General features: G+C 36.6%; 2 protein-coding genes across 4 annotated transcripts in view; both read right to left on the bottom strand.

The window, feature by feature from the left end:
- The window catches only part of AKR1D1 (aldo-keto reductase family 1 member D1), a 44,904-nt gene that overhangs the window by 5,344 nt on the left and 14,781 nt on the right, over positions 1–24,779 (bottom strand). The window contains exons 3-7 of one of the 2 annotated variants that reach the window (XM_021692811.1): positions 22,821–22,937; positions 16,919–16,996; positions 13,251–13,373; positions 7,703–7,812; positions 6,828–6,993 (exon numbers count right to left, since the gene is read on the bottom strand). In XM_021692811.1, the coding sequence (XP_021548486.1) occupies positions 6,828–6,993; positions 7,703–7,812; positions 13,251–13,373; positions 16,919–16,996; positions 22,821–22,937 (594 nt within the window). The remainder of the gene's footprint in view (positions 1–6,827; positions 6,994–7,702; positions 7,813–13,250; positions 13,374–16,918; positions 16,997–22,820; positions 22,938–24,779) is intronic. The other variant, XM_021692812.1, reaches the window with a different exon arrangement.
- LOC110582788 (hsc70-interacting protein-like) lies at positions 526–2,485 on the bottom strand. Of its 2 annotated transcripts, XM_044919935.1 has the most exons (2): positions 1,670–2,485; positions 526–1,581 (listed from the first exon to the last, which is right to left on the bottom strand). In XM_044919935.1, the coding sequence occupies exons 1-2, from the start codon at positions 2,391–2,393 to the stop codon at positions 1,328–1,330; spliced, it is 978 nt and encodes a 325-aa protein (XP_044775870.1). In that variant the 5' UTR covers positions 2,394–2,485; the 3' UTR covers positions 526–1,327. The 2 variants fall into 2 exon arrangements, with proteins under 2 accessions (XP_044775870.1, XP_044775869.1); XM_044919934.1 differs by having other exon boundaries at positions 532–2,479.

The following is a 24,779-nucleotide window of genomic DNA, read 5'->3' as shown; positions in this document are numbered from 1 at the left end:
GAGAAGTTGGGCTGGTGCTGGGGGCCACATCCCCATGCGGAGTTGGGGTTCTTCTGTTCTGCTCTTTGACTTTGAGACACTCCTGCTGGGGCCATCTTGCAGGACATTCCAAATGCACTGCAACAACATATGTTCAGGACACCTAAAATTCCAAGAGTGAAGAATTTTTTATTGTGTCTGGATGAGATGCTAAACCTCTGATTTTGGACTATGGCCTTTGTGCATTTGTTTTTAAAAATATTCCCTAGTCTCTAAATTTGCTTATGTATTTTTTTTAACTTTTAATTTGCTTTGTTTTATCCTCTTAAACATTTCTCTCATCATTTTTAATGTCTTCTACCTTTTAAATCTATTACAATTTCATTATTTTTTCTTAGCTTGTACATTTTATACTCTGGTTTTATAACTGTCCTTTATTAACATTTTAATATTTTAGCTTATTTACATTTTTAACATTTGGTTTATTTATAATGATCTTCTTTTACTGTATTGTTTTAACTTGCTATCCCTTAACTTTTTTTTTTTTTCCCTTATTTCCCCTATGTGGAAATAATGCAAACATTTATTTTCTATATCAGACAAGAACACAGCTAAGTACTCCAATTCTACTGCAGCATTATAAAAATCATCCCTTCACCACAGTGTAAGATTTAAATGCATCTGCACAAGGGTGCACACTATATAAAAGGAGTAAGGTTGCTGCTGCCCTGCCAAGCACTTCCGGTCCCTACCCAGGTCCTACTGCAATACTGGTGGTCCCAATGGTTTTATCCAAATAAATTGTGTTTAAAAAATAAAGCATTTAAGAAGACAAGTCAAAATGCCTCAGAAACCATATCTCCAACTCAAACTTCATCTATTTAAATGTTATATTTGCCTCCCACTAATAAACCTTTATTTCACTCAAACTGAGCAATAAATCTTCCACACTGAAGTATCTTCCTTGCCCAATTAATCCAAAGGAAAAAAACTGAAATGATTAGTAAAGAAAAATGTAGGGACTAACACACCCTTTTAATATGTTTTTAAATATTTTTAAGGTTTAAAAGTGTTTAAAGTTTGTAATTCCTAGTAGGAAAACATTATCTGAATGACTACCCTAATGGCAAACCACTATAGAATGTTTCAGTTGCATGTGGGGCAGAGGGGTAGGGATTCTCTTCACAGCACCCCAGCTTTCTTCATGAGAAGGTCAGAGGTACACTGGTTTGTATTATTGCGACATCCATTAGGTGATCGTTGCTTTTCCTTCAGCAAGGGCTTTATTTGTCAGAAGGGCATTATTATGCTTGACCTCCAAATTTGGATGACAATTTACTGATGAGATTCATAACCTTTGGATTGCTCTGATATTTTGACATATTCGCTGGGTTCTGGGCCACATCCTGGAAGGCCACCATAACTTCTGGATCCTGCATGGCTGCGAGAACCTCTGGATCACTAAGAATTTCATTGAGCCCAGGCATTCCTGCCATTCCAGGCATCCCCCCCGCCATTCCAGGCATTCCTCCAGGAAAATTACCAGGCATTCCCCCAGGAAAGCCACCTGGGAAAGAGCCATACTGAGCTCCTGATTGTCGTCTGGCTTCTTCCTCCCTCTGGGCTCTCTCATGTTCTTCCCGAGCCTTCTTAACCCTTTCTATTCTTTCTTTGATCTCTCGCTCTTCACGTTTTCGCTCATACTTTCTCCGATGTTCAGCAATTTTCTGGGCCCTCGGTTGAACTTCTTTCAGCATTGCGCTAGCATCTTCATCGTAATCCAGTTTACAAGCAAGGGCAAGATCATGTGCTGCTTCTTGCCAATGGCCCAGAAGTCTGTGTGCTTTCCCTCGCCACTTATAAGGCTGAGCTGAATCAGGATTTATTTCAATAGCTCTGTCACAGTCTCGAATGGCAGCATTTGGCTTCTGTAATTTGATGAAGACACTGGCTCTCTTGGCATACAGAATGGCCAAGCGAGGATTCAGTTTGACGGCATCTGTGAACAAGTCAATGGCTTTCTGTAGTTCACCATCATTTAGGGCATCAATGGCAGCCACTTTTTTATCATTTGCCTGATCCATCATTTCCTCGGTTATCTCTACATTTTCATCTCCCATTTCTTGAGGGGCATCAGTATCTGGTTCAATGACACCTTCATTGTCAATTTCTAGATCACTTTCCTCACTTGATGGTTCGTCTGTCTTTATGTTTTCCTCCGCCTTCTTACTATCTGTTTTTTCTTCCTTGATATTGTCTTCTGATTTAGTTTTATGAGTGGCAGGTGGTATTTTACCCCCCATGCTCTCCACCCACTCCCGCAGGAAGCGCATTTCCTCGGTGTGCAGAACGCTCGGATCCTGCTTACACATTTTCACGAAGGCCCGAAGCCTGCTCACTTTGCGGGGGTCCATGGTCCAGAGGCGGTGAAAGGCGGCAGGCGCGGCTGAGGTTGCGGCCCGATTCCAAGCCCGGGTACTAGCTCAGCGTGATCGTGTGGAAGGGGCTATCCCTTAACTTTTATTTTAGTAATTTATACTTACAAATTTTAATTATATAAGTGATACATAAATATATGCTTTTTTGTGAGAATTAAAACACTACAGAAGTATATGGACTTGCGTAGAATAATAAATGAAAGGCCCTCTTGTTACCCACCACTACAGTCCTATTCTTCTTCCCAAATATTCCTTCCAAACATCCAACACACTAAGAGCAAAATGCAATAATTGTATCATATTTTTATTATTCTGCAACTTTCCTTCATTCATATAATATGTCTCGGTGATCTTTTGTGACAAAATACTGACTTTAATTTAATCACTGCATTCATAGTATAGCTGTAACACTATTTACCTAATCATTTCCCCATGGATTTTGTCCAAGTGCTCTTTTCAGGGAATGCTTTTCTTTGATTATTATTCAAGTACTGAGTTTATGAGATTGTGAATCAAAACTTTGCATTACATAGAAACAGTCATGAATGACCAATCACTTATAAAATAAATCCTTACTCAAACTTTCTTTTTGCTTAACATTAGTCCACTTTTTAAGTATTGGTGATTCATTTTCTTACTCCAGTGAATACATAATGTAAAGTGAAGTTGTAAATCTTGCCAAAAATGCAGGATTTCATGAAGTCAATGAAAGTGATCTTGGTTTGCTTTAATTACAGGCAAAATGTTTTTCAAACAGGAATCTGATGCAGTTAAAGTCTACTTCAGTAGATATATCAAAAGAGTGTGATTTGGAAAAAAAATGAAAGGATTTATAATCTTCAGATGAAGTTCTGTGAAATTTTACCAGAATTATTCTTTTTATGATCACTTAGCAAAAACTTTTGTGAAGTAGAGAACATCACATTCTGTTATCATGCAATTTTGTCAAGCGTATTTTTAAGTTTCTTCTAAGATTTAGTACACATACACAACTGTAACCTAAATTTTGTTGACTATAAAATAACTAAAATTATTTCATAATTTTCTAATTTTTTTTAAGTAGGCTCCACACCCAGCATAGAGCCCAATATAGGGCTTGAATTCATGACCCTGAGATCAAGACCTGAGCTGAGATCAAGAGTTGGATGCTCAACTGACAGAGCCACCCAGGCACCCCTTCAGTTTTAATTTTAAGGTAAACTTCCAAATTCTTCCTCCCTCCCTCCATTCTTTCTATGCAATGTTTTTCTTTATTTTATGTGGATTGATTTTCATTTTTTATGACACAAATTATCCTAAGTTATTCACTTATTCAGGATCTCACATAACTAAGTACCTGATATTCTGCCCCCCCCCCCCCCCCCCCCCCCCCCCCCCCCCTCTCTTTTAGTAAAAATTTCAAAAAAAAGAAAGTGTTAACTGTATTAAATGCTGTTGAAAGATCTACTAGGACAAGGACAAAGAAGTGATTATTGGATCTAGCAAGGTGGAGGTCATTGGTGAACTTGACAAGAGCTGTGTCAGGGTGAAACCTTAGTTTCAATGGGTTTAAGAGTGGGGGAAAGGGACTTGGAGGTAGTGAGAATAGAATTCTCTTTTAAGGGTCTGCTGTAAACAGAAAGAAAGAACTGGATAATAGCTGGAGAAGAACGTGAGTCTAGATTGGATTTTACCTTTTAAGACTGGAGGTTATAGCATATTTGTATGTTGATGGGAGTTATGTAGTAGAGAGATAATGCAGGAGAGAGAGAGGGATTTTTGAGGGGTATGAAGGAGTTATTAGGTATTAGTAACTGCAGTTTCCAAGGAATAATAATGGGAGTTAGTGGATGAAATATATAGGACAAGATCATTGTGGGGGAGGAGGTTAAAGAAATATCAGGCCAGGTTATTGGAAGGACTATCCATATGTATGTTGAATTCACTAAGAATTGTGACGGGAATAGTTTTGGAGAGAGGGAAAGTGAGTAACCTTCAAGGAATGGGGGTCAGTGGATGATGGCAACAAGGCAGATAGTGGGTGGTAAAATTTGATTTTTTGTTGTTTTAATGTTAAAAATATCCTGCTTTTTAATTTTCTTCATTCTTACCTTTAATTTTATATAGTTTTTGTTTTTAATTCATGATTTAACTTTTTATTACATGATTTTTATTTCTATGACTTTTTCTTCTTTTATTGTAAACATATTTAATTTTCCCTTTACCCTTTATGTTTTGTGGACATTTCCCATTCTTTTAAAATACTTTTAAAGGTTTACTTTACTTAGTTCTAAAAGAGAATAATTTTCTATTTTGTCAATTCTTGGTTTTAATACCCAACAAAATTTGTGGCTACAGGGCAAGTCTAAACCCTATAGAGTGGAAATTAGCTGTGATTTCCACTGTCATTTTCCTTATAGATTTATATCTCTTTCATATTTTCTTGTGGTATATGAACCTCTGAATTCCATTTCCTTATTATCAGGACTATGGAAATATATCGACTATAACAGAAATAGTTGCAATAAAATTTTTAAGGAGAATGATAGTACCTTTACTACAAAATTGTAATTCACTAAATAACAAAGTCCAAAGGCTTTAACCTTCCATTGCACAGACTACTAGTAACCACTCTCATTTTCTGAACAGTAAAATTTTGAATCCATGAAAATATTTGTTTCAGGTGCATCAAAACTTGTCTTAAATTTTGATGAACTAACACATTAGCCGTCTAGATAGCTTATTCTTTTAAGATGGCTGAAAACAGTGTGAACAAAATAAGAGGTGTTTTGTTAAATGTTAAAATGCTGTCCATAGTGGTATAACTGTTTATCATTCTTTCCTCTTTTTGCTAATAACAGAATCCCCTTTTTCCTTTTATGAACTTCTCTTCCACCATCTAGGAGGGCTGTTTGTCACATGAATTCATTTCTAGCACAGGAATAGGGTTGTAGCCCAGGGGGCCAATCAAAGTATCTTACTGGATACGGTGATTAATATGGGAGTGGTGCATGACCCACAAAGGGACAATCAGGGATTGATAGAGATCCTCACAGAAGCCTTTACCTGTGATCATCTTCACTGAGTATGAGTAATAGATTAGCCTGGAGCTGTCAGGGACTGTTTGGGTCACCATGTAGAGACAGAGAGAGTTGAGAGGGGAGGAGGGAGTGTGGAGGGAGGAAGGGAACTCAGTCCTTTTATAAATCATTTGAATACCGCTGCCTGGTCATGCCTGATTTATCCATGGATGTTCCAGTTATATGGCCCAATAAATCATGTCTCTCTTTGGTAAGTTTGAGTTGCATTCTGTCACGTGGTAGCAAAAAAGCTCTGAAGATAAATTGTCTAATATCATGAATATCTTCCCATGGCAGCACTTATATTTTCACCCTATTATTTTAAAAGGTTATATAATATTTCATTGTACAAATATATTGTAATTTGTTTTACAAGATTCTACCGAAGATTGTTTCCAGGTTTTTTTAAAAATGATAAATCATGCTCTAGTAAATATCCATATATGTGTGCATGTATGTGTAAATATAGTATCAAGATTGTTGGGTCAAATGGATATGTGGGCTTGAATTTTGATGGATCTGGAAAAGTGACATCCGCTCCTCCAAATCTTATACCAATTAATGTTTCTAACAGGAGTTTATGAAAGTGCCTTTTTTGGTACATATTCAATATTCTGATTATTTTCCTATCTGAGGGGATAAATCCTGTCTCATTTTTATTAACTTACTTTTTGAGATCATTAAACTTATTAAACTACTTATTTATATATTTTCTTAAATAAAATTATTGAGACAAACAACTTACTTTTTGAGATTATTAACTGATGAGTAATTAATTAATTTTGCATGGTACTTTTCTATGGCTGTATTTACCTAGCAGTTTAGCCTTGAGTAGTAGCAGAGTAAACTAATCACTCTTCTCACCTGTAAGTTATGATGCTGATCACAGATTATTTATAGGGGAAATAAAGGCAATTAGCATTCATGAAGCCTAATGATCCTCTTCAATAATTTCCAAATTTGTTCCTAACTTTTACCAGAGACATTAAGGAGGCAGAAAGTTTGCTATTATCAATTTCAAATTTTATACCTTCCATTCCTGCTGTTCTGTTGGAGAAGTGAGTAGGTAGTGCCAAGAGTCAATAGGTAAGGAAACAGCAGAAATAAGGGAGCTAGGTTATGTACAAGCAGTAAGGCAATCCCCAAAATGCTGGGAACTGTCTCAAATTCAGATATACAGAAAATTCAGATTTACATTCAGATATACAGAGTGTGGGTTGGGAAGCAGGTATAAAATAAAATATGAAGGCATTACAAGTTTCTTATTAATCTGAACTGGAAGTTCTCCAAACAAACAAACAAACAAACAAAACAACTCTACTTTTTACATTTCCAGAAGCAGTTCTCTTACTTGAAAGTTTTCTTTGATCCTTTCAGGGTTAAAGCTTTTAGGAATAACAACCACTCCTCTCTGGATGTTGAAACGCAAAACAACTTGAGCTGCTGTCTTCTTGTACTTTTTCCCCAGTGCGTTTAGAAGTTCATCCTTTAGCAAAGGTGGGCAAGATAGATTCACCCTTAAAAAAAAAATCAAAACCTGCATCATATTTAGCTCAAGTAATAAGAACAGATGGTTAGTCAATCACCCTCCTCCTCTGTCTCCCCATCCACCTGGTCACCTACCAGGACACTTGAGGTCCCCTGTAACCAATTTCTCAGAGTGCAGAGCACTCAGTGAAGAATTGCTTTTAGCATGAAAAGATCAAGATTTTATATGTCAGTTACATTTCAATAAAATGAATAAATGGATAAATAAAAAGAAAAGATCAAGAGAGGCAAATTGAAGGGGTGCCTGGGTGGCTCAGTCGTTAAGCGTCTGCCTTCGGCTCAGGTCATGATCCCAGAGTCCTGGGATCGAGCCCCGCATCAGGCTCCCTGCTCAGCGGGAAGCCTGCTTCTCCCTCTCCCACTCCCCTTGCTTGTGTTCCCTCTCTGTCAAATATGGTCATGGAGACTCTTTGTCAAATATACCTAAACTAACATTTATTGAGCATTTCCTATGTTTCAGGCACTGTTAGGTAATTTATACATACAGTATAATCAATTCTTATACCACCTTTGTGAGGAAGTTTTCATTAGCTCCAACTTGTATATATAGAGAATGGCTCGAAAGATTACTTTCTTAAAATCACAGAGCCATATAGTCATGCCAATCAAGTAACTCACATTAGTCTCATACTCTATACCAAAGGAAACACTGCTGAAGAGACATACAGCATTGCTTACCAGTTTGGATTCCTAGAGGTCCCCAGAGGGCTGTATGCAATAATGACGATGTCATGTTGTTGGCAAAATTTCAAGAGTTTTGGCTGGGTGAAATATGGATGGCACTCAACCTACATGGTTGCATTGGAGAGCAGAGCACAAAATTAAAGCCTTGTAGGGAATGCAGTTTTTACACAGTTTTAAAAAAGTTTTTTGATAAAATCCATTTACAAGTATTATGGATAATGAGGCAAATGCTAAATATTGTTCCTAACAAGGAAGTTTTCATTGTTTATTGGTGAGATTAATTAAAACAAGGTTAGTGAGGTCACCATCTGTGGAGTAATTCTAAAATAAGTGGGGAGCAAATTCAATTTCGTAAAGTTATCATAGTTTAAAACTTTGAGGGAACAAACTTAATTATTTACAGTCACCATTCCAGCAAATACAATTTTCTATAACAAAAAAACAGTCTCAAGGTTCAGATTACAGTCTTGGTAAACAGAAATGACATGTTGCAGAAGCTCCCTCTCTGTAGCTATCAAGTATCTAAGAATAATTTCACAAGGGGTAGAGCATGTATAACATGAAATCTAAAGATGAATTTTGTCGTTTTGGCCGAGAGTTCTTTACACCACCCGGTGCAGGCCTACGTTCATCTTTAGTATCTTATAACTGGCAAGATTCCTGCACTAAAAATATTTGTGTCACAAAGTTCTTCTCAAAGTTTCTTCTTAACCACTATGGTAATTTTTGACCTATGCTTTTCTTACCTTTTTAAGTTAAAATCAACCAAGGCTGAGTTAAAATAATTGAAACATATATTTATTATCCCATTGTCTGGAATAGTGAGTATTTGATGAGTTTTGTTTCTAGAAGGCACAAGGATATGCTACTGATGAAGTGGCAAAGGTAAACTGAGCCTCTTCATGGTGGGTCTTCTTTCTGTTCTCTAATTTGACATACTTTTTTCTCCCTGATATAATCTTGTTCCCTTACCCTAAGAAACACTTGTGGGATTTCTTCCCCTTGGAACATTTCTTAAGTAATTCTAGAAAGTAACACACGGACTAAAATAAGGCAGGAATCACACTTCTTAGTGTTTCCTTCCTTTACCCTCTCCAACTTCCAACATCGTTCTCTACTTTTTCAATTCCAATCTTGTCTATTATTGGTAGACCAGTCTCTCCAAAACATGTATTTTATCACGTCATTCCACTGCTTAGAAACTAAGTATGAATTCCTTACTTTAATGCCCTCCTGTTCATTCCAAACACAACATTTCATTTTCCCACAAGGACTCCTTTCTAATCAGATTGGCGTGCTGTTGCTTGTCTCTGGCCTATTAAATATGTAGAAGTGTGTATGTATATATCTGTATGTATATATGTGCGTGTTTATATACACATCAAACAGTTTTATAACCTACCCTTTGAAAAAGGACTTCATATGGCTTATGACAAAAGGTATGAGTAATAAGGCTATTACAATTAGAAATAAAACAAATAGATATGCACATATCTGTGACTGAAATTTAGGACTATGTGGAGAGTTGCCCTGGGCAACATACTAGAAACATCTGCTCGACAAAAGCTTTTGAGTTAACATATAAACTCAACAACATAACTTAAAATAATATAATATAAATCTTTGCTTAGACAGTTGTTGGGTAAAAATTCCAGGGCATATCACTAAAGGGACAACCAGTGAGGGAAATTCTGGGGGTGGGAGTGGATAAGCTAATAAGATCCAAATGCATATGAACTCACAGAGAACCATATTCCTTCTTTTCAGAGCATTTATCTCAGTTTCTAATTATCAATAGATTTTGTGATTGTTTGATTAATGTGTGCTCCCCACTAGACAGCTAGTGCTCCAAGAGGAAGGGTTGTGTCTGTCTTTAGTCACGTATGCATGCCTAGAACCTAGCAAAGTGCCTGGCATAAGGCAGGTGCTCAATGACTGTTGAATGAAAACATAATGATACAGAGAGGACAAAGTCAGCATCTTAGGAAGCATTACTGATGCTGCAGACTGTTACAGGAGGGGTTTTATAAGGACTGCAGCCTGGTGGGGTCATTTCAGGCTAGTGAATGATCTTTGTTTGGTATGCTGGCACCGGATGCTCAGTTTAAGGTGGAAGGTAGTGATGGTTTCTGTTGTCACAGTACCTTGATGTCATCATTGCCCAGGAACTTGCTAATTTCCCAGGAGAAGCATATCTAAGCACGCTTGCTTCCTTTTTCGCTAGGGACTGGTTATAGCCCTTTGTGGATGGGCCAGTGGAGATGTAGTCTTTACTTTTTCTTGTTTACTATGTAAAATTGACATCATTGACAGTGTCTTGACATGTCTGGGGCTTTTACAACACTATTTGGTAGTGCAGAACTTCAGATATCAAAATCTCACAAGGTGAAGTTAAGCTGGACAGAACCTGTGAAGGAAGACATTAACCCCATCCTGTGTCTTTCTGTAAAAAACAGTGTTGAATTTTCACTTCATTAAATCAAACTCAAAAAATATGTATTGATTCCTAAATCAGGACACCTGGGATTTAGGCATAGTGAATAGGGTTAGGAAAAACTGAAGAATTTGAAAATCTTTCCTTTCTCCCCACCTCCCTCCCTTCATTTGTTAGTAGAGTTAGGTGTGTGAGATTAAATAGCCTGAGGTAGATCCACAGTCTCCTTTGAATTAGGCTGGGAAAACACTGCTTGACAAATTGCCCACCAGGAAGGCTTTCAGAGAGATTAAGCCGGGGATGGAGCCTAGAGACACATTTGTTTAGATAGACATCATGGGTAGTACTAAGGAAGCTTGGAATGCTCAGGCTCTGAGAATGAGTATAGAGTGCCCACTTCATAAAGTCTATGTGCCCTTGTTCATAAAGTTTATGTGCCCTTGTTCATAAAGTCTATGAAAAAATATAAAAATCTGCAAATTATACTTCAGATTTATTCTAATGGGAAAATTAGTTTTTAAATATGTGAATTTTGAATTTTGCAAGGTCTTCAGGTATGTATTCCTTATATATAAAATATGCCCACCCTCTATAAGGCCCACAATAAGTCATCATGTTCCTGGACTGAAAGCTGTTTGAATGTGGGCACGGAAAGCTGCTCATTTTGTGTCTCTGGAGTAGAGGTAGTCCTACCCAGGGCACAGGGTAATGGCTGGTGGCCGTTGGATCTGTACCATCTCTAGAATATTGGTATATTCACCATGAAGTAAATGAACAAGCTTGGGATATGATTTTCTGACATGTCTTGTTTCCCTTGCAGGGTACGTTTGTGAAGCTATTCATGATTCTTGTGCCAACATATCAGGGTATATCCTCCTTGGCATGAGGAGACACACTGTCAAATTCGTATTCCATTTTTCATTCTGAGGTCAAAAATCTCCATCCTCCTTTGTATATTTGAAAGAAGAAACATGTGTCATTTTAACTTTTTATAACAAAATATTATTCTTGGGGGTGCAGGAGAGGGACGTGCTGGTGAGGTTAGAGTAGGAATAAAGGGATAGATTGAGATCAGTTAGGAAGTCAAGGGTTGTTGCTATCTGCTCCTTAGAGCATATGGTATAGTGTTGGCTTAGGTGTCAATTAGGAAGTAATACTTCTAAATATATAGCAACACTTTTATTTTAGCTGGCTATTGTCATGATAGGTAATAATTCATTCTTTCTGTTATGAACTCAAGACAGTTTTGAGTTACTAAAAACAATGAATCAAGCAAACAAGTCAACCATAACTCCAATACGTGAATATTTACCCTAAGAATATTTTTTTTTTAAGATTTTTATTTATTTATTGAGAGAGAGCATGAGAGAGAGGAGGGTCAGAGAGACAAGCAGACCCCCTGCTGAGCAGGGAGCCCGACGCGGGACTCGATCCTGGGACTCCAGGATCATGACCTGAGCCGAAGGCAGTCGCTTAACCAACTGAGCCACCCAGGCGCCCACCTAAGAATATTTTTTTAATGTAGCTTCTTAGTGTTTTATGAAGTAGGGTGAAGAGAGTATCATTATCCCCATTTAACAAGGTGGGTAACAGTATTTTGTTGTGATTATAAAAGTAACATATGCTCGTTACAGAAGATTTGGAAAATACAGGAAAGCATAAAGAAGAAAACAAAATTCACTTGTCATTCATAGCCAGAGATAGCCACAGTTAGTATTTTGATATATTTCTTTCCAATATTTTTTCTATGCATGTTTTAAAATAATACATTCACATCAATACTGAATTACATTTTGTATCCTGGTTTTTCCCCTTAATATCATGGCCATTGCTCTTTTGCTCAAAAATGATTCAAGAACATCTTTTATTAAGATTTTACATTACATGAGTTTTATAATTTATTTAAATATTCCCCCAATTTTTCATATTTGTGTTGTTTCCTTTCCATTTTTTTTGGCCTTTATAAACAGTACAGTGACAAATACACATAAAGGCTTTCATATTTTTTTTTTTCACAAGGATAAATTCTTAGGAATATAAGACTGTGAACATTTTTTAAGGCTCTTGACACTTATTGCCAAATTGCTTTCCAGTAAGGCTGAACAAATTTGTACTTTCCAGCACTTTATCACTTGCTTATATGGAACATTATATTAAAAAATAAAACAAAAGCTTTGCTAATTTGATATACAATGCGAAATAATACTTAAATTTAAATTTCTGTAATTACTAGTGCAGTTGAACATTTTTCATATGTTTACTAGTCTTGCAATTTGTCTTCTCGAATTTCTGTTCACAGTTCTTTTGCTCACTTTTCTGTTGAGCCTTAGTGTTTTATCTTTGAATTTTTCATTAATTTTTATTAGGCTTTTAATTCATAAGGATATGATCCCCCTTTTCTATTATATTTAAAATATAATTATCTATTTTTTGCTCTTTGTTTCTAATATTTTAGAATTTAATGTTTTTATGCTATTAAATATGTCAATTTCTTTTGTAATTTTCCCATGGCTTCATTTTCTATCTATAGCTCTAGAAAACTAAAATTGTTCTGTAGTATGCACAAGGGACTTCCTCTTTCTTCTTTAACTCCTGATTGAAGAGATACTAGGAGTAGGACATGAGGCAAAGATCTGTATTTGTTTCTACATAACTAGCCATTTCCTCCACACTATTTACTGAAAAATTCATCCCTTTGCCATTAGTTTGTGTTATTGTTTCTACATTAAGTTTTTATTACACTTGGACCTGTTTCTAAGATATTTCTTATTTTCTATTAATTTGTATGTTGGTTCTTACGCTAATCTTACATAATTTTAAGTGCTCTGTATATCTTAATATCTGGCAGATCTAGTTCCTCCTCATTATTTTTCTTCAAAAAATTTTTTGGATTATTTTTGCTTGGATTTGAACTTGCAAATTTTTTTTTAAGAGACATAAATTGAGAGGTGTCAGAAGACTTGTTCCCAGGGTCTTATGACGAGATATATGTAGAGTGACCACAAGATTTCTGACTCCTAGTCCAGCGTTCTCCTGTTAAGTAAATATTGGAATCTCCTCCTACCCTCACAATCCCCCTCTCACCTCCCACCTCCCATCAAACTGTACCTGGTTGCTGACTGGCTTATATTTGAGTCCTGGTTTGTTCAAGATGAGCTCTAGCTGCCTGCGGTTAAAATTGGATACTCCAAGAGATTTCACCAAGCCAGCATCTTTGCAAGCTTCTAAAGCCTGTTGAGGAAAGGTCAAGGGGTTAAGAAAAAAGCCTCAAAACAAATGATAATGTTTATGAGGGTGACTATGAATCTTTAAGAAGGAAAGTCCTTGGGTATATTAATAGGCATTCTGTGAAGGAAAAAAAAGTGAGAGAGGCAAGAATTCTATAATTGAATTAGTGTGGGAAGTATTGTACAGTGTATCTTCCCCTAGCATTTTCACAATGTATACCAGTCCCTTAAGAATGATCTTATTTCTTGAAATCTGTTGAGATTTGGTTTATAGCATGGTACCTGATCCATTTTCATAAATGTCTGGGGTGTGTGAATATGTATATTTCCTTTTATTGGATATAAATCTCTCCTCTTGCTCTGTACCTCTCTCTCATGCATATATATATGTATATATATGTACATACATATATAAACACACACACATATGCAAAATTAGGTCTAGCTTTTCCTGGCTTCTCAATAATTTAAAGGACTATGTCAGAAATTTCCCACTATATTAGAAGACTTTATCAATGTCTTCTTATAGTTTATCGACTTTTGCTTTATATATTTTGAAGATATTTTATATGGTACATATGTGTTTAAAATTTTTCTTGGTATATTTTCTTGGTAATTTGAATCTTTTATCATTATGCTATTTATTCTTCCCTATAAATTTTAGAATCAGCTTTTCAATTTCTTTTGGTATTTTGACTGGGATTCCATTGAGTCTTTCAATCAGTTTGGGGAAAATTAACAACTTAATGTATTCAGTCTTTCTATCAAAGAACATGATATATCTCTCAACTTATTTAAAGTTTTAAAAATTGCTCTCAGTAGTGGTACCTGGCTGGCTTAGTTGGTAGAGCATGTAACTCTTGATCTTGGGGTTGTGAGTTCAAGCCCCACATTGACCATAGAGATTACTTAAAAATAAATTGTTCTCAGTAACGTATCACATAGTTTTTACTGTTTAAATCTTGCACTGATTTTGTTAAATTTATCTCTAAATACTTAATATCATTTTTAAAAAATTTAATTTCCAATTGTGTGTTGCTAACATATACTTTATATATAAATACAATTTTTACTTCTTGTCCTATGGGTTATTTACATGTATGCTTTTTAGTTTCCAAATATTTGATGGTTTATCAGATTGATTTTTGTTTTTGACTTCAAATTTAATTCTAATTTTATCAGACAGACTTTGCATAAAGAATATTATTAAATGTATTGAGTTTTTTTTCATGTCTCAGGCAATGGACTATTTTGTTAAATGTTCTATGTGCACTTGAAAAATAGCATTTTGTTATAGTTTGTGAAGTATCTATAAATGTCAATTAGGTCAAGCTGGTTGATAATGTTCGTATCTCTTCTATAGATTTCCGTCTACTTATCTCAATTATTGAGAGAGAGGTTTTGAAATCTTTGATTATAATTGTAGATTATTCTCTTTCTCTTTTCAATTCTCTTTGTTTAAGCTTCATGTATTTTGGAGTTCTGTTATTAAGTGCATAGATGTTTAGGATTGATCTCTTCATTATTATAAAATTTTGCTCTGAAATCTTTGCTGATATTAAAATAGCTACTCCAGCTTTCTTTTGATTACCATCAGCCTAGTATATCTTTTTTATCCTTTAAATTTTTTTTCTTAACCTTTTACTTCTAGCCTATTTGTGTCTTTTTATTTAAAATGGATTTCTTTAATATATATATAGTGGCGTTTTGCTTTTTATCTATTCTCATAACCTCTGCCTTTTAATTGAGTTGTTTAGACTATTTACATATATTGTGATTATTAATATAACTGAGTTTAAATCTCTTATCTTGCTCTTTGTTTTCTATTTTTCCCATCTATTCATTTTCCCTCTTCTTTTCCTGTCTTTTTCCTGATTTATTATTGTTTCTTCAATTTTTTTTCTTTATTGTCTTGTTTGCTATACTCAGGAAGTTTTAACATTTTCTCTGTACTTTGATATTCTGAAATTTCACTGTAATGTATCTAGATAAGGGTTTTCTTTTCTCTTTGGTAATCCATGCCCTTCATCTCTTTTTTTTTTCTTCAAATATTACCTCTTTTTCTTTTTTTTTCTGAGGCTCCTATTGTATGAATACTAGAAATTCTAATTTTATCCTTTACATCTCTTAGCTTTTCTTTCATATTTAAAAAATTTTCTTGTCCTTTTCTTCTTCATATTGGGTGGTGGGGCTGCTCATCCTGATCTTTCAGTCTGATAATTTTTTCTTTGTCTATTTCCATTCTATTTTTATCCCATCGATTTCACTGTTTTACATTTTTCTAATTATTATTTTTGCTTGTTTTTTAAAAAATGTATTCTTGTTCTTGTTTCATATCACTAACACCTTATCTCCTTGAATATATTAATTGGCTAAAAAAGTTAAAAATTCTTGGTCCTCTGTTCTGTTTATGCTTGGATCTCTAATTAAGATATGATGTTTCTTTGTAAAATAAATGCCTTGTAATTTGGGGCTGTGAACACATTTTTTTCCCTGGGGATACAGGCTATGCTATAGGGCAGTCCCTTGGAAAGGAACCCCAGACTCCAAACCTAGTCATCTACAATGAGGTCAGGAATGAGTGTATGGTCTCTTGGGTGGAGAGCCCCCAGGCATCAGAAAACCCAATCAATGCCTCCTCACCCCTCAAAACAACTCCACAATTCAGATAATCAGCTATAACTACAAGGGGGATGTCCATTAGAAAGAGGTACTTGTTAGAGTGTAATTTCCCAGCCTTTGGAGTTTGGAATGGGAGAGGGAGGGAAACAACTGCCAGAGGTCAGATAGTAACTCATGTTTTTCTCAGCCTCTCACAAGTGCAGGATTTCAGTGCTACTCTGATTTGATTCCTGAAGACATCTGAACATGAGTCTTACATTTCTGTGTGTGTGGAGCAGACAATATTTGTTCCAAGGCTATAGCAGGAGAGAAGAAAAAGCCAAAAGAACTCTAAGGTCCTCTCCTATGTTATCCTCTTATAGCTTATTAGGCTGCCTTCTACTCTAGGTAAAAGCGGCCATATGACCTCATAAAGAAACCAGTTCAAAATATCTGTACCCCTCACCCCCAGCATGAATCCATACAGGTTTTCTCATTACTTCCCCATCGTTTTCCTAATCTTATGATCTTGGGGAAGGAGCCAACAGCTTGCTCAAAATTGGAACCAGAATTATTGTTTCAGTTTTTCATGTATCATTTTGTTTCTTTTAAACATATTAATGATTTTTATAAATTCAATTTGAGAAACCAAAAATTTGTGAATTTATCACATTTATATATTTTTATTTACAATTACATTAGAATTTATTTCCTTTCTTTTTCTTTCTACACTTCTCTCTCCTTTGGCATTCTTCTTTTCCATCAAAACAAAATCAAGAATTTTTCAGTGCAGAGAAGTCGGAATTTTACACATCTTTGCTTATGGTTAAAAATACCTGTTTCGAAATACCTTTCCATTAGGAGTAAAGGCTGCATCTCTCCATAAACTGAACAGGAAAAACAGTTTAAAAATACAGTCTTCAAGAAAAGAGGCCCATTTAAACTTACCTCCCAAGTGGCACACAGATTTGACTTGTGATATAACCATTTGCCATTCTCATCTTTAGGATACATTTCATCTCCAGGCTACAAAAAAAAAATGAACATAACTTATTTTATCTATATCTGGGAATTAAAATTATGGAATTTGAGTTGTCATTATGCCATATACCCTGGCCCTGGGAAAGCAATTCAATTTTAATTATTTATATATTTACATATAATAAATATGACACATTAATCTCATTATCTCACCCTGGCATTCATTTTCCTTTATTTATTGACAGATTATTATTGTTCTTAAACCATGAAGTTCTGTCATAATGAAAGGAATCTGTTCAACAGCCTCCCACTCCGACCCCAGCCATACTTAGACACAAAACTCACAGGTGTCTGTACTTTGCCCTAACTCTGTTTTTCTAGGTCATTTTTGGAAAGTAGACCCCAACTACAAAACATATTCTTCTCTAGCCTGACCACAACCCACATCCTGGTAGAACCCTGGACAGAGCCCCTTGAAAAACCTGCCATCTCTTGTTCTACCTGGCCAAGAGTTGACCCCCTCCCCACCCCTCCACCCCCACCCATGGGCACAGCTATAACCCTCTCACATCCTTCAAAACCCCTTAAAAGGCCCAGCCTAACTGAAACTCGGGGCTGATACTTCTCTGGATATCTGGCTCCTCTCCTCCACTGGAGATTGAATAAACACTGTCCTGTTTATTGCTCCACTCTTTGCACAATTCTTTGCCACCCTCATCACCAGCCACTCTAACAATAACAAAATCACTCATAAATAAACAGTAGAAGTTGAGCATTAGGACTTTTAGGTTCAGTGTTTTGACCTAACCCTAACCCTTGCCAAAGTTGAGAACAGCAAATTTCTTACTCTGATAAGAAACCAAAGATCATCATTAAGGGTGAGAGGAAGTTCTCCAGCTAAGAAAAGTGTAGCTAATGAATGGAACACTTCCTAAGTATAAGGGAAAACTCAGCACATTACTTCTTAGTTCTGACTAATCTGCTCTGTGGTTCTCTTCTTTCCCTTTCCAGCCCTCCAGGAGTTTAGCATCTGTTTTTCTACTTCACAAATTGTTTCAGTATCAAACCTAGTTTTTGGGTGATCCTTTTCCAACTAAGACTGACCATTGGTTTTCAGATTTTTCCTTTCTCACTATTTCTCACAACAAGTAAAAATGGGACCCATCTGTTATGGGCTTGGAGACGGCGGGATAGAGAGAAATAAAGATGATTTCTAGGCTCCTTGGTTGGCTGGTGGTGATCATTCCCTGAGTTTAGGCTAGCCATCAAGAGTTTTGTTTTGAATATTTTGAGATTGAAATGGCAATTAGACATTCACTGGGTATGTGAGGAGGCAATTAACAGAGAAGTCTGAGAGAGGCTCAGAGAGAAGTCTTGACTGCAGACAAATTTGGGAGTCCTCAGCATATAAAGTGGTATTCAATCCATGCAACTCATCACGTTTAGAGAAGGTGCGGCCCAGTAAGACAATATTGAGGATAGAGTACTGGGCATTATGACATTTGGAGGTTGACAGGGAAGAAGCTGTCAAAGATCTTGAGAGGGTGATATCATAGAACCATGAGCTGAAAATGTTTAAAGAAAAAGGTAGTAGTCACTTGTATTGAAAGAGATCAAATAATATGGGGACAAAGTGTCTTTTAGATTTGGATGACAGGATGGAAGTCTGTAGGCCTTGATAATAGGAATTCTTTGTTGAAAATTAAGCAACTGGACAAAATCACTTATACTCTTAAAAATTTAAAAAATTTTTCCTTCTGTCATCTCACTTGAATGAAACTTCCCCCTGGTGATAATATTTTCTCCATTGTCCTTTTTAGTGAAAACAATTTCTTCTCAATTCCTCCTATCTCACTGAGAATAGGAAAAGGGTTCCTTTCTCCTCAATGCCCCATAATCATTCATGTTAATTACCCTTTCTATCTCTGATTTCTAAGCTCTTTGACCTTCTCAACACTTATGACCCACATTTTCACTCCAGTCTTTCTCTATATTTCTTACCTTTTGTATTTCCTAGTTTTACTTCTGTTCTGAAATGCCTTTATGCCTCCATTATGAACTCTGTTAAATAATTTTTACTTCTCCAGATTTTAATTAAGTCCTTATCAAGTCTGCACCCATGTTAAATATTTCTATGATGCCTCCCTTAAGCTTCTGCTGTGTCTACTTTACTGATCCATTCATTCTGATAAACCCATTGTCTTTGTCCTCTATTCCTGCTCCTTACTGTAATACCTTGCTAGAAAAATAATCCAACCCTCTAGAAACCCATGCTATTGACTCTCATTCCTGCTCAGCAGTATCTTCGTTCATCTTTTAAAAATGTCTCATTGTGGGGTGCTTGGGTGGTGGAGTCGGTCAAATGTCAGACTCTTGGTTTCAGCTCAGGTCATGATCACAGGGTCCTGGGATGGGGCCCCGAGTCCAGTTCCACATGGAGTCTGCTTGAGATTCTCTCTCCTTCTCCCTCTGTTCCCCCCCACAACTCATGCTCTCTGTCTCTCTCTCTCAAATAAATAAATCTTTTTAAAAATTCCTTAAAGATGTTTTATTGTGATTTTTTGTATTTTGTTGTTCTAAAATTGTGTCTGCTTGTTAACTTGACATTTAAAAAAATATTTCAGTGCTAAAATATTTTAGCAAGAAAGGTTTCTTGTTAAAAAAAATCATGAGATTCAAAAAGCATGTGATATTTTGGCTTCAAAGATTGATTTCTCAATTATAGGAATTATAGGTTCATGTGTGAAGTAATGTCATTATACTGTGTCATTTCTCACTGTTAAAAGTTTTACTGTCTCTCTGCATCCTTGAGCCTTGATTCCACCCAAGAATAGGAGTGGAAATTCTCTGTTTACCTTTCCCAAAAAGATTTTACAAATCATTGGTCAGTCACAGAGAAGTAAGTTTCATTTTCTCACTTTTAGATATAGGCTCTTTCCAAATCTTTAAGACTTAGCTTAGAAATCTACCATTTGAACACGAGTGAAGTTAGTTGTGTGAGGATGAGGGCTGAGGTTATAACTCCCAAGAACCTGAAATATAAAAAGTCACTATAGTTTACAGGGTATTGGGATTGCTAGGTTTGGGAGGACAAGTATGGGGGTTGGCGTCTGGGAACCCACCATCTGGTCCCATTCTAATGAAATTTAAACCTGAGTGAGTTACTTCCTTGTTTGGGTCCTCAACTTTCTCTTCTGTGAACCTAGGTTATTGGGATATCTTATTACTAAGGTTCCCTTCCACCTAAACATTTCAGAATATTATCTTTCATTTATTATCTAGAAAATGTTAGACTGTGCCAGTGATGTCACATATATAATTTTATGAGTCCTCACAACAAGGTAGTTGCTATTGTCTCCATTTTACTGATAATGAAATTGAAGTCCAGAAAGAACCAGAAAGAAAAAAAAGAAAAAGAAAAGAAAAGAAAGATCAAAGTGACTATTGCTAGTAAGCAATAAAGCTGAAAGTCAGTCCCTCTTCTGTGTGACTCCAAAGCCCATACAGACTTTTTCCACTGCACCATGTTTAGGTGATATGGAAAGAGATCAGGTAATAACCTGACCAGGTCATCTGGCTTGTATGTGACACAGCTGGGACTCAAACTAGACAGCTTGCCTCTGGAGCACATGCTCCTTACCACTATGCTAAGTGGCCTCTAATCAATTACAGTAGAAATCTGTTATTTTGTTTTCTACCATACCTATGCGGTCTCCTCTGGAGGAGCTCTTTCCATGTTGTTTGGGTGGGCTGACCCAGCTCTTATTCCTGGTCATAGATGTCAGTCAGTCACCCATTTGGCCCTGAGCAAAGATTAGTCGGGAATAGGTACAAGACCAAAGGAAGGCTAGTCAGTATTTCTCCAGAGGTTTAATGCATGGTCTCTCTTTGAATTCTCACGTTGTGTTGACAGTGTAGGCTTGGCATGTCAATGGCCATTTTGCCATCATATAGAGAAGGATTTTTGAGAAGGAAGCCAACCAAAACAGAGATAAAGGGCCAGTTTCATTGTTTGACCTTCTGGATCCAGCTGTGCCTAAATTAGATATCCCTTGGAATTCTTAACTCCCTTTCTAGCTAACAACAAATTGAGTTGGATTTCTGCCATTTATAACAAGTTCTGACTAATACAAAGATGTTGGGGTATGGCGAGTAATGGGTCAAAAGTGGGAAATTGGTTAGGTCAATATGGGATTGTGGACAGTGAGAAGTATCCTGCCTCCAGCTGAGAATTGGCAATCCTTGTTCTGCAATAGCATAGAATCTGTTAAATTTTTGCTTTGTTCTGTCTTGAGACTCAGACAAATGGGCCTACTAATGTTGGAGCTTTATGGGACTTAGTAGAAAACCACTGGGTATTAGAATTTGTTGGCCATTTTTGCAGTCATCAGGTAGGTCTTGAAGAAAGATGTGTTTGTTACTACTGGGCTTGTAAGATGAGAGGTAAGATGCTATTTTGCTAAAATGGGTACTCTGTACTTTTGGATGTCATCCAAGATGACAGAATTTCAGATCTAAGCCTTCTGGAGATAGAAAAGTTAGTGATAGCCAAGGCAAGAAGGTAAAAATCCTAGAAGGAAGTAATATTGGACTTTGGGAGAATTCTGGTTGTGTCTGAAGACAAGATCTCAGACCACAGATGCCCTACTGGACAAAGGTGCACCATCCAATGAGATGCAGACTGGGTGCAAGGAACACATTAGCTGTGCCTGCCTGTTATATATTATTTTAAGTCAGATGGAGGTCAGTAAGCTGAAGATGGGGCAGATGAGTAAAACAAGGAAGTTCTTTACTAAGAGACAGAAACCATAGGCCACAGGTTAGATATAGGAAATGTGACCCTATTAGATTTCTAGTTTTAATTACTCATTCATGGACCTGACTGAATGTGAATTTACTGAAAGCCTATTACATTTTAAGGGATATTGCCTTATCCATGAAATCTCAACCTGACCATAAAAGCCTATGATTACCAAGGCCATTGTGAAGCCCCCAAACCTATATCTACATGAAGTAGGAGGCAAAAGGGCAATCTTTCCCAAAGTCCATCTTGGATGTGACCACAGAGGAGAGCCAACAAGGAAAGTGTTTCCAGAGAACAGAACAGGGGAAGCCAGGTTGGCTGCATAAAAGAATTCTGGCCACTGTACAATGGCAGAGTCTTTGTTCTTCATGACTAGCAGCAGGATCTGATTTACCTTGTGGACAAGTGGCCAATTTTATTTTTCAGTCTCTCCTACCCTCAATGAAATTTTAAAAAAGTGACTGTTCTTTAGCAGTGTATATACAGGTGTGTTGTGGGTGGTTAAATTAACAAGTACATAGACTGAGAAAGTTCAAAGAAGGAGTGAATTTGAACTAGAGGAATAGATATCACATAGATGCCCTGATCTTGGATCTGGCTCCAAAAACCCGACTATTCTTTGGGTTATTTCTTTTTGGAGGGGATGGAGGGTGAGTAAGCTTTCAGCTGTATATATTATGTTGCATTATGTTCTGCAGGGACATTTTCATGACTGTGTGAACAGGAAGAAGGGTTTGTCTGAATGCCAGGTAACTAAAATGTAGAGTACAGGTAGGGAACTACATGTCGGTTTGATGGAGAGACAACTATAGTTGTAAAGACCAGACATAATAGCAGGTGCATTGGATTATGAATCAAGAAGCTAGGGTTCCAGGCCTGAGTCTGTTACACATAATCTTTGTAGACATCTGTTGGGGTTGGTCAGTACTATCTGATTTATAGCAACAAAACACCTTAACACTCTATGGTGATAAGTAATAAACTAGCTTCATAGCTTCACATGCACAGCTACAGGCTCATGGTTGACAAAGAGCAGAGACCTAACCTTTAGGCATCTGAACTTACCTTGAAAGCCATGGGTATTTCAATGATGTAAAGATCCACATAATCTAGCTGAAGGATATTAAGTGTCTTCTCCAGGGTTGGACGGACCATCTCTGGCTCATGCCTTGTAGCCCACAGCTGAAAGAATAAAAAGGTGATAGTTAACTAACATCTACACTTTTTTTTTTTTAATAATAATGAAACCCTTTAGTCTTAACAAAGCACTCATATACATTATTCACTCATTTCATTTTTTTTTAAAGATTTTATTTATTTATTTGACAGAGAGAGAGAGAGAGCGAGAGCAGGAACACAAGCAGGGAGAGTGGGAGAGGGAGAAGCAGGCTTCCCGCTGCGCAGGGAGCCCGATGTGGGGCTTGATCCCAGGACCTTGGGATCATGACCTGAGCCGAAGGCAGATGCCCAACAACTGAGCCACCCAGGCGCCCCTCACTCATTTCATTTTACAAAAATATCTTTATGCTGCAGTGTCATCTGGGTATAGAATGAGCTCATATAACTCTTGACACCTGGAGTATACTTTATCCAAAAATAGTACCAGAGACTTGCAGATCCACCTGAAGCACAGAGTACCTAGGTCGGTGACAAAGTCTTGCCCTGCTCCCTGATAACTTCTGAACTGACCCTCAGCACTTTCACTTCTCCTCATTGTGTAGATAGGGAACATGCATCTGACTAGCTGGTTGGGCTTAGCGCTTTATTTTCATGACACTCTGATAAAAGATGTGCTTTAGCGGAACAAGAAATATGGTTGTGGGAGTGAATTCACTGGATCCTTCACCTTGTGACAGGTGGTGCAGAAGTTGGTGAAACTTTAAATTATTGCAAATGTTTAGATTTTCTGTTCCTTTGTTCTCATTTGGTCCTACTCAGACCCCAGGGAAATTCTGCCAGTTTTTACTAAGAAATTACTGGCTCTCTGGCTAAACTGGTAATGTCACCAAAATAGTGGTGTGGAAGACACAGTCTGGTCCTCTCCAATAAAGGTCAGTAATTTGACAGCTATCCACAGATGAAAATGGGGAGATGGTCAAACAGTACAAACTTTCAGTGATAAGACGAATAAATTCTGGGGATCTAATATAAAACATGGTGATTATAGTTAACACTACTATATTATATATTTGAAAGTTGCTAAGAGAATAGATCTTAAATGTCCTCACCACAAAAAGGAAATGGTAATTATGTGATATGATGGAGGTGTTAGCTAACACTATGGTGGTGATCATTTTGCAATACATAAGTAGATCAAATCAACATGGTGCACACCTTAAGTTTACAAAATGTTTTATGTCAATTATACCTCAATGAAGCTGGAAAAAATAAAATAAACTTGGCTTAACAAAAAAAAAAAACAGAAAGAAAATGAAATTACTCAATCTGAAAAGTGTTAGGTAATGAAAGATTAAGGCTTAGGTTGTTGGACTAGAGCATGTGTACCCTCAAGGTCTCTAAAGCATAGGGTACTGAGGGATCCTCAGAACTTTGGGATAAGTTAATACATCTTCTTGGAGCATCAAATTTGTTCAAAGTGTTTTTGGGGAAAAAGCTTACATTTCTGTACCCTTTTTCTCACAAGGGCAAGCAAAATTGGTAAAATTTGATTTTTCTCTATGTTGGACAATAATTTTTTTTCTTGCCTTAAATTCAAAAAGAATAGACAACAATGTGGAAAGAGTAGTGGAAAAATGTGTTTTTGTCATTACTGTGGGACCCTTTGGTGTGTTATTGGTGCCATCCCATCTAGCTGAAAATTCTGTTTTATACATTTTAATTTATTTTTATTCAACAAACACATATAGTCCTAGCTCTGTGCCAGGTACTATGTTTAAGTGCTTTGTAAATGTTAACTCATAGCAACTTTATGAAATAGATGACTTAATCTGGTTCCATTTTTCCAATATGATAGATATTGCAACAGTGTTAACTGTTTACCGGGGGAGGTAAGAAAAGTTTTTT

Source organism: Neomonachus schauinslandi, chromosome 12, assembly GCF_002201575.2.
Source record: "Neomonachus schauinslandi chromosome 12, ASM220157v2, whole genome shotgun sequence".
NCBI classification, from domain to species: Eukaryota; Metazoa; Chordata; class Mammalia; order Carnivora; family Phocidae; genus Neomonachus; species Neomonachus schauinslandi.
Note: the sequence above shows the minus strand (reverse complement) of the source record. Positions and strands in the feature narration are given on the sequence as shown.